The sequence below is a fragment of the Macrobrachium rosenbergii genome, chromosome 49 (genome assembly GCF_040412425.1).
Source record: "Macrobrachium rosenbergii isolate ZJJX-2024 chromosome 49, ASM4041242v1, whole genome shotgun sequence".
Classification (NCBI taxonomy): Eukaryota; Metazoa; Arthropoda; class Malacostraca; order Decapoda; family Palaemonidae; genus Macrobrachium; species Macrobrachium rosenbergii.
The window spans coordinates 42,913,606-42,923,605 of NC_089789.1; the positions used below are offsets into that span (position 1 = coordinate 42,913,606).

Below are 10,000 nucleotides of genomic sequence, written 5' to 3' on the forward strand. Positions count from 1 at the left end.
CCGAAACATTTTATTCTCAGCTTAATCCCTAATCGGGGTCTCTGTTTTTAATGAAAGGTCTTCCATGAATTATTATTATTATTATTATTATTATTATTATTATTATTATTATTATTATTATATTATTATTATTATTATTATTCAAACTTCCGCCGTTAAGCCTCGCAAGTTTCTTAAGTAGGACCCTTTCTTTTTCGCGGTAATTCTTCTTCTTCTTCTTCTTCTTCTTCTTCTTCTTCTTCTTCTTCTTCTTCTTCTTCTTCTTCTTCTTCTTCTCCAAAATATGATTTGCAATTGAAAATGGAAGCCCTAATTGCGAATCAGTTTCAACGTCTTCAGAATATTTCTGTTTAAAAAGGAACATTCCATGATGACAAAAAATGTTCTACCAAACCAAAGTCTTCCTTTTCTATATAACCATAATGGGCTAAAAAAAAAAATTGCAAAATATTAACGGAAAAAAACATCCTCAGAATATTACACTTTTTTCAAACAGAAACATTCCATACAAAAAAAAAGTAACATATTTGTATAAATTTACCCACAAAATTCAACTCAGAATTTTTTTTAAGGCTTTGCTAGTAAACCTAAATCTTACTTTTTGATATGCCCATACTATGAAAAAAAATTGCAATTATTAACCCGTTAAATTATTCTCCGAATACTCCTTTTTCTTCAAACAGAAGCGTTCTATACGAAAAAAGTTGTATATTTCTGTATATTTACTCACAAAACTCTACTTGGTAGGATTAACTTTTACAACTATCAAAACATTCTCAGAATATTACTCCTTCCAAACAGAAACATCCTATAGAAAAACTTAGTGCATTTGTGTCTTAATTGCTCACAAAATTCAACTCTGTAGATTTTTTTTTTATTTTTTTTTTTTAGCAAGACGCGCCGAGTAACATAATTCTCTGGCAACCTCGCATTAGAATGCATTTAATGTATTCATTCCGGATTCACCCATGACTCATCATAACTCGGCTATGCGGAATTCCACTCGTTTGTTTACTCTAAGAGTCGAGGCGCTTGCTGCATATTGTTCACCTACAGTCTCCCTCAGGATGTTGGACAATTAGATCCTCAAGAGTTTAAGCGGAGACGCAATGCATTGCTACCCTAAAACAATCTGACTTGTCTTTTAACTAATTTATTTATATTTCTATCTATTTTTTTTTTACGAATATACTAATTTATCTTTTTATTTCTAATACCTGTTCTCTTCTGTCTGTATTTCTTATTGTCATCTTTAGATCCTATCATGTGAACGCCATGGTATTCTTTGGAAGCCTGGATTTCAAGTCGGTGGTCCTTGTAGGCTTGTTCTATGTGAAAAGGGGTTTATGTTCTGAACATTGATAATAATAATAATAATAATAATAATAATAATAATAATAATAATAATAATAATAATAATAATAATAATAATAATAATAAAAACAGAGATAATCAAATCAGCTTCAAAAATGCTTTCACAAGAATAATGATCAAACCCTCGATTAAAGCATTTCCTCAGAATGACTATAGTCTTCTGAAAAGAAAAACTCGACTTAATCGTGCACTTTCTTATACAAACGGCAAAGAGGAATTTTTGCTTTTTACACTCCAGTAAAATATATGAACAAAAAAATTCATTCTCGACTTCAGATACTCGAATGAAACAGGTTTTGTTTCTCATAAAGAGAAAGAATTTCTTTTCGCGGGTTCCTCCGAGATGAGCGGGAGATTTTCACGTGGGTTTCCAGCGGGTGCAAATTTTTTGGAGAAAATTCATTCCATTTATTTTGAAACGATTGGTGTGAGGAGGGTTTCACACTTCAGCTGGAAGCCTGTTATCTGTATTACGATTTGTATTTTGTATTTTGTATTTGTATCAATTGTATTTGTATCGATGAGCAAGTATTACACTTTAACATTTTTTCGTGGTTAAAAAGAAATGAGTCATTTCAATATTTGTTTGTTCGTTTTCAGCATAAAATTACGCTTGTTATTTTTTCTGTTTTATTTTTTTACTTTTATATTCTAAACCTAAAGAAAAACCATTTTTTACAATGCATTACTACCTAAAACAATCACTTCGCATTTTGCAAATTTGTTTATATTTTTATCCATTTGTTTACTTATCCGTATATTGATATTTTCGTTATTTTCAAACGACTGATCTCTTCAATCTGTATCCACTGTTATCTTCTGTTACTTCTGTCTAATGAACGGCATATCTTTTTACCCTAATGGTTTGTTAAACGTGAATAGGGGGTTGTTTTCTGAATAATTATGATAACAAAGACAATTGCATAACTGTCCTCTTCTGAGTTTGATGTAAGTTTATTATCTTTAAAAACGAAGAAAATTCTTCCTCTTTTGGGAAAAATAAAACCTGTTTCATTCGAGTATCTGAAGTCGAGAATGTTTTATTTTTTTATTTTTTTTTCATTTTTCACTGGAGTGTAAGAAAAAATTTCGCGTCGAAAGTTTTCAAGTCGAAGGGATGTTAAATACAACGAGGACTTAAAACGTAGAAATCAGAAAATAAGCAGGAAAACGTATAAAAATAATTGTCGATCTACATCCGGATTCGACACTTCCTTGGGATGTAATCAGTCATTCTCCCACAAACATTTGATTGACTTCCATTACAAACTTCCCCAGGTATCTGATGAAACTAGATCACCAGTCAAGCTTCGTTGTACTTCGAGACAGATTCTAACTAAACCCACAAGACCTCTGCCTTGAAAATCAAAACCAGGTATCTTAATTAAAGGCAAACCTCCTAAATGCCTCGCACCGTGTAATCAAAAGCTGAATAAATATCCCCCGATTGAAGGCAGTAATGATACCGTTGGCCGCCAAATGAGGAGAAGAGATAAAAGGTCTTCTAAAGTTCATCCTCTCCGTCCATATCTGTCTCAGGCATCCTAATAAGCTGGAGGAAGTAAGCCAGAGCCCTCTCTCTCTCTCTCTCTCTCTCTCTCTCTCTCTCTCTCTCTCTCTCTCTCGTACGCCATGTCTTGCCAGTAATCTAAAGTACGCCAGGAAGGCTGAAAGAAACGACGTCTTGATAATAAGCCTCCATTCCCCGAGTCAGTATTTTTTATGGACGGTGGCTATTCACGTCAATAAACAAGTAACTGTTTGGCAATTATGACATACTCTTTGGCAAGTCTAGACGGCGCAGCTTCCTGTACGCTTAATGCAAGAAGAGGAAGAAGAAGAGGAGGGTGGCGAAGAAGGTGCAAGCGGATGTAAACAGCGCTGGGTTTCGCTGTTGTTTTGTTCAGTGCGTTTGACTGCTCTGTTTGGAATGTGGGCTGACACGTCACGTCTGTTGCTCAATTGGAAGCGTGCTCGATTGGGCTAATTAGGGTAAGTGATTGTCCCTGTCGTGGTCTCGTATCGATGTGATCAACAGTATTTCATCAGCTTTTAAACTGATGAAATACTCCACTCAATCAGAAAGCTCTCAGGCCAGCTTCACAGAACACGATCAATCCTCCCCCCCAACAAGATGAAATCGGCCATGAACGAAACGAGCTGACAAAGTCTCGAAGTAAAATGACACTTATCGATCTCACTTCGAGTGCTTGCTTACACCCGCAATAGGAATCGAAAGAAATTAGAGAAAAGGGACATTTAAAATCGCTTGTGGTCCCTGCGTTCCAGTTTCTGTTGCTGGGAATTTTTTCGGTGTCCAGCCAAGTCACGAGCTCTCGAAAATAACTGGAAAAAAAATCAACGAGATATTTCGACCTTGTCCGAGCTGTCCGGTCGTTGTATCTGAGTGACCTTCTCGCATTATTTAGTTTAGCCAGCCTCGATCTTATCTGCATCATTATCCTTCTTTTTCTTCTTCTCATTCTGAATTTTGCCCTGGTTTTTCGGCTTGGCGCCGCCAATTGGGATTTTTACCTGTACAAAAAATATCCGAGATCATTGAAACATTCGTAATACTGGAAGTTGCTTCGTTCTGACAGAATGACTTTGGGAATCACTGAGCAAGTATCATTTAATTTAACTATTCAGCATTCTTGTAGGACCCCCTAAGACATAAGGGATAGGGAAGAGGGAGAGATGTGTTTGGTTACCCATTGGATAACCCTCATCTGTATGTTTTCAGAAGGGTGTCAGGCTGACTGGTCCTTTCCAAAGGTGTAGTAAGGTGTAAAAGGGTGTAAGAGCACTAGCGTGGACCTCTGTCCTCTGCCCAACTTCCAGAGACGCAGGATGTCAGGTTCAATACTGTTCTTGTGCGCAGAACTTTGGTTTATGCCAGTAACCTGTCATTTGCTAATAATTTTGTTTGTTTTCGATATATATTTTCGCGTCATTTGAACAAATAAGACGACTTTTTCTTGCCAGAAGGTTGCATGCAATGCCCACAGCACTTTTACCAATATTAAAAGGATGTCCTGGCACTGGAAAAACTGACGGCGAAGATTCCAGAACAGAGCTTCAAAAACAGCTCATTCCAGAAGGGGTAACGTGAGGAGGAAATTCTGGTTAGATATACAGGCTCCTCTGCCCTTCGAACAAATTGCATTTAATAACCAGCACAAAATCAATGGCATAACAAGAAAGCCTTCAGCGTCCAGCCAGCCGTCACTGAATAGATTGTCACGGGCATTTTTGCATTCCTGGTCTCGTGTGACGCAGTTACGTCGACATTCTCCTTTCAGAGGCGGCTTCTCTTGCGCCAAAACCGAGCGCATTCTTCTGCGATATGTGAAATGTTTTCTCTTAGACTGTGGTTACTTTGGGTTGTTGCGTTCGCTGTTACTTATTCGATTTGAGCGCGAAGAGAGGACCATTACTTCACTGGGCTTTTGGGCTAAGAATAAGAGGAATACTTGGCTTCACGCCCAAAGGCAGGCCTATTGCTTTTGGGATTTGAGACCTGGATAGGCGCATTATTTGACTTTGTGGCCAAAGATAAGCACATTGCTTTATTTGGCTTCAAGATCTAGAAGAGGTCTATTACTTGACTTCACGCCCAAAGATAGGCCTATTGCTTTTGGGATTTGAGACCTGGATAGGCGCATTATTTGACTTTGTGCCTAAAGATAAGCCTTACTGGGCTTTGTGATTAAGGTTAGTTGCACTATTTGAGTTCACGCCTCACGATAGGCCCATTACTTTCTAGGCTTTGGTACCAAGGTTAGGCACACGTCACACTTGACTCTGAGTTCAAACCTGGACTCGCCACTTTTCTAACACCGAGTAAAGAGACTCTGAGGAGACCCACTACTTTTAGGAAGTAAATACAGCAACATCTAGTCTCCAAGCTCCTATTCTAAGCCACTCACACGTCTCAGGTCTCATTGTGACCAGTGGCGGCCCCCACCACACCAAATCCCCAAAGTCCGTAGCTGTAAGACTGACTCTACTGCTCGACCAAGCCATCAATTTCCAGTTTCCTCCTCGATAGAAGATAAACCATAAAAGGGGGATAAGCAAGAAGCGCATCGGGCCACTGAAAGAAGACTCTCGGTGACTCGGCAGATCTGACGAGATCCTGAAGCAGAAGTTGGGGCTTTGTTTTTTAGCAACGCCACAAGCGGGATATGTCTCTCTTAGCATAGGTATTGCCTAATAAGCGAGGTGGGTTTTTAGTTATTCATTTTATTTTTTTTTTTTTACTCTTTTGTCCATTACTTTTTTTTTAGGTGCGTGTGTACGTGTGTGTGTGTGTGTGTATGTACGTGTATGTGTATGTGGCATGGGTTAGGAGTGATAGGGGTGGAGGTGGACTGGACAGATGGCCTGACAAATTTTGGTATAAACGTCATGAATAAAATCCGCCATCATAGAAGAAGAAGAAGAAGAAGAAGAAGAAGAAGAAGAAGAAGAAGAAGGAGAAGAAGAAGAAATGACATCTGCGAATTTAAAACGCATAAATTTAAATCTCAGTTCATAAGGGAAAAAAAGCACATAGCTTCAAACTTGAAAATAATAAACTTGGTCTTTGAGGAACTTCTGAATTCCGGCTTTTCATCTCATTTTCAACTCGTGGTAATAAAGCATTATAAAGTTTAAAGTATGAGATAATAATCTTGGCTGATTAAAATTTACGAATTCTAAACTTGTCATTTTCGTGTTGAAGTTTTAACCTTAAAAAAATGATCAGTAAAACATATGAATTTTAAATTATGATTTTCATCCCGGTTTATAAAAAGCAATATATCTAAGTCTCAAACTTGAAAATATGATAAGAATTATCAGAACTTTTACAGGAAATTCCGACAGATAATAGTAGAATAATTACTCATAAGTTAGGGCATAGTTATCTCGACTCGCTTTCATAATACCGGTACTGTTATTTTTTTATGGCAGTGAAAAAAAATAAAATATTGCAATAAAATAATTACTCATAGGTTAGGACATAATTATCTCGACTCGCTTTCATAATACCGGTACTGTTATTTTTTTTATGGCAGTGAAAAAAAATAAAACATTGCAATATTCCCTGGAATTTTGATAAAAAAAAAACACGACAAACCAAATTGACAATGAAGCTGCTTTATTTGGGAAGTGACATCTTCCCCATGACGTAACCCCGGGTTGATTGCCATGCGCGAAGAGAGAGAGAGAGAGAGAGAGAGAGAGAGAGAGCTAGCTATTTCGCACCACTGAGATGACGTCAAGTTTTAACGAGTGTCATACCGAATTTCGTCTCCGTGTCCAGAATCGATGATGATTTTCGTCTAGAGGCTAAATGTAATCGGCGGCGTGAGGCGACGTCATATATATATATATATATATATATATATATATATATATATATATATATATATATATATATATATATATATATATATATATATATATATATATATATATACACATACATATACATACACATATATATATGTATATGTATAAATTTCTGACTCACATCAGGATCACCTGAACCAGGTCAACTAAAAGAGCAGGTTGCCCCACTTAGCCACACACGCAGTACGCAGGTTCCAACTTCTTTTATGACTTGTGTGGCCTAGTGGGCAGCGGCCTTGCCTTTCGATTGAAAGACCTGGGTTCGATCCTGATGTGAGTCAGAAATTTATTTCTGTCCACAAGTGATTGTGTGTTGATTATTTCTATATAATATATATATATATATATATATATATATATATATATATATATATATATATATATATATATATATATATATGAGAGAGACAGAGTGAGAGAGAGAGAGAGAGAGAGAACCGATCCCTCGTCTCGTCAATTAATTGAAAGGCAAACGCTGATGTGAAGGAACGTTCAATCTTCATCGGTCTGTTCGTCTGTCGTTCCCCCTGAAGGAAGTTTCGCTGACTCCTGACGGGAGGATCCCGGAGATCGTTCAGTTCTTTTCCGAGGAGAGAAATCCATTGCTATATGATAATAAAAAAAGTATTTACCAACTGACACTCGCCATAAGGAAGCGACTAAACATGTTATAATGGTTTAGATGCGAGGTGTCATTTTTTTTTTTTTGCAATATTCTGTGCGATAATAAATCGTCTGATGTTCAGTGTTTTCCGATATGTTTAAACCTTTACGAGAAATGTGTGTGTGTGTATGTATATATATATATATATATATATATATATATATATATATATATATATATATATATATATATATAAATATATATACATATATATATATATGTATACACATATCCATATGTATATATAGATATATATATGTATATACATATCCATATGTATATATAGATATATATGTATATATGTATATATATATATATATATATATATATATATATATATATATATATATATATATATATATATATATATATATATTATAGATAGACAGATAGATAGATAGGTATTTTTTTAGTGGCACCTGGTTGTCATACGACTGTGGTGGTGGTGGTTACAACCATGGTTAGAAACTGTAAGGGTGAAGCATCCTCATCCCGAAAGACAACCCGAATATCAAAGGCCAATGCCTCCTGGAACCCCGTAACCATCGGAAGTTGAAAGAAAAACTAAAAAAAAAAAAAAAAAATTTTTTTTAACTCTTATAACCTTCCAAATTTCTCAGACTATACCCACTCTTTTGGGTATCCATTTTAACTTGTGATCATTAGGATTTTAATCATATAAGGGAATTGGGATTATATACCAGTTCGAGTGGCGTAGGCATTTAAAAAACATTTGTCATAATGCACCAAAGGGGTATGGGTGTGTGGGAGGGGGTAGAGGTGTGGGGAAGTATTGTGTTTGGTTTGGGAAGGGGGGTGGTGAGGTGGGTAAGACTTACCTTCAGAGGTAGCAAGAGAAGTATTAAGAAGACACTGACGGCCCACAGCATGTCTGCAAAAGGAACACGAGAGAATGAGTTACTTTTCTGCAAAATGCGACGAAAGAATCGGCCACCTCTCAGTATGAGAGAAATGGTACAGAATCGTTTCCCTGCAAAACAAAGAAGGAAAGAATCGGTGTTCTACAAATTGAATGATACTAATAATAAAGAATCTTACTTCAACTGATTTCTCCTGAGTTTCACGCGTATCGGTTTTATTTTCTATTCCCTCATATCTGTTTATTTATCACGTTTTCCTATAACTTTTCTTTCTGGAAGCTGGTTTCTCTTTGGAGCTAGCTTTTTTGGTTTATATTCTGCTGACTCTGTCCGTAAGGGTTTTCAACCGGAGATTTAAAGAAAGAGAGAAAGAGGAAAAACGATCATTTTCGCTCAACAAGAAATGATAAAGAATCGATTTCTCCCCAAGTTCAAAGACGGGAATAATTAGTTTCGTGAGAGAAAAAGTAATTATGCAAACATTCAGGATCAAAACAGAAACAAAGAGAAATAATCAATTATCCCATCAATCATTTCGACCCTGACATTACAACAGGAATTAGAGTGAACCTCATTCTTCAGCGTAATATATGGCGTGTCTTCAAGGCTCTTGAATGTAGGGTTCGAATGAGTGGCAGTAAAGCAATGTTTATAGGGTGCGTTCGCTGTCATCCCGTGATTTATCGCTCCCGAGAAAACCCTGGGGACAACCGCCACCCGCCACATTTTTTTGTAACGACAGCGACCAACTCCAGAAATGAGATGGGTTCTGCAACGGAATGGAAAGGTTGTACCTCCTCCAATAAAGCGTTGTTCCTCCTTGTCGCTTTTGACAGGATATTTCAAAAGACTGGAGAAGGATTCCAAAAGTACTCTGGGGAGGGGTGGGCCAAGTGCCAAAGAGTAGTAGGTTAAATTATAAGACGAGTCCCAGTCCGGATGAAGATCCGGTATCTAGTATTTCTTTTTTTATATATGTTACGCTAGTGGTGGTATACATCCCTCAAATGATTTCTAGTTGTAGCTAGTTTATAGAAGCCCTGTTGGGCATTCAGGACGCCAAAATGTTACGTAGTGTGGTCAAAAACGATCCGTTTTTGCATAAATGCCTAAAGTATCAGTTTATTCTGTGTCTATTACATTTTGCTGCAGGAAAATGATGATATATTGATTCGTGTGATTAGAAACTGAACTGAGTTACAGTAGTTATATGATAAAACGTACTCTCGTGTACACACACACACACACACACACATAAAATAAATCTGCTATTAAGGAACTTGCAACAGACCGTAGGAAACTCATTTTAATACCCAGTAGCCAACTTCGTTTATAAACACTTACCGCTTGCCTGAAACCAGATCTCTTGAGAGAATAAAATGTTGCCTAACACCCGCCACCCTCCCCTCTCCCACACACACACACATACTCCACATCCCCACGCCCCCCTACCCATAACCGCCCCCACCCTGCTCTGAAGGTTGCTAAGTTCAGGGCGCTGCTGATAATCTGCCAAAATGGTATTGATTTCAATGAGAAATATTTCAATGGATTTCCGCCTTTTACTGGAATATCCTGTTGTCGATTTTCGTATTAGACGAGTTATTATTATTATTATTATTATTATTATTATTATTATTATTATTATTATTATTATTATTATTTCGATAAACAGAATACATTT

At 36.8% G+C, this 10,000-nt stretch overlaps 1 protein-coding gene across 1 annotated transcript in view; it reads right to left on the reverse strand.

Annotated features, from left to right (window-relative positions):
* The window catches only part of LOC136832309 (peritrophin-44-like), a 76,509-nt gene that overhangs the window by 10,351 nt on the left and 56,158 nt on the right, over positions 1-10,000 (reverse strand). Inside the window, exon 2 of the mRNA XM_067093218.1 lies at positions 8,275-8,327. Coding sequence (XP_066949319.1) covers positions 8,275-8,325 — 51 coding nt within the window. The 5' untranslated portion in view covers positions 8,326-8,327. The remainder of the gene's footprint in view (positions 1-8,274; positions 8,328-10,000) is intronic.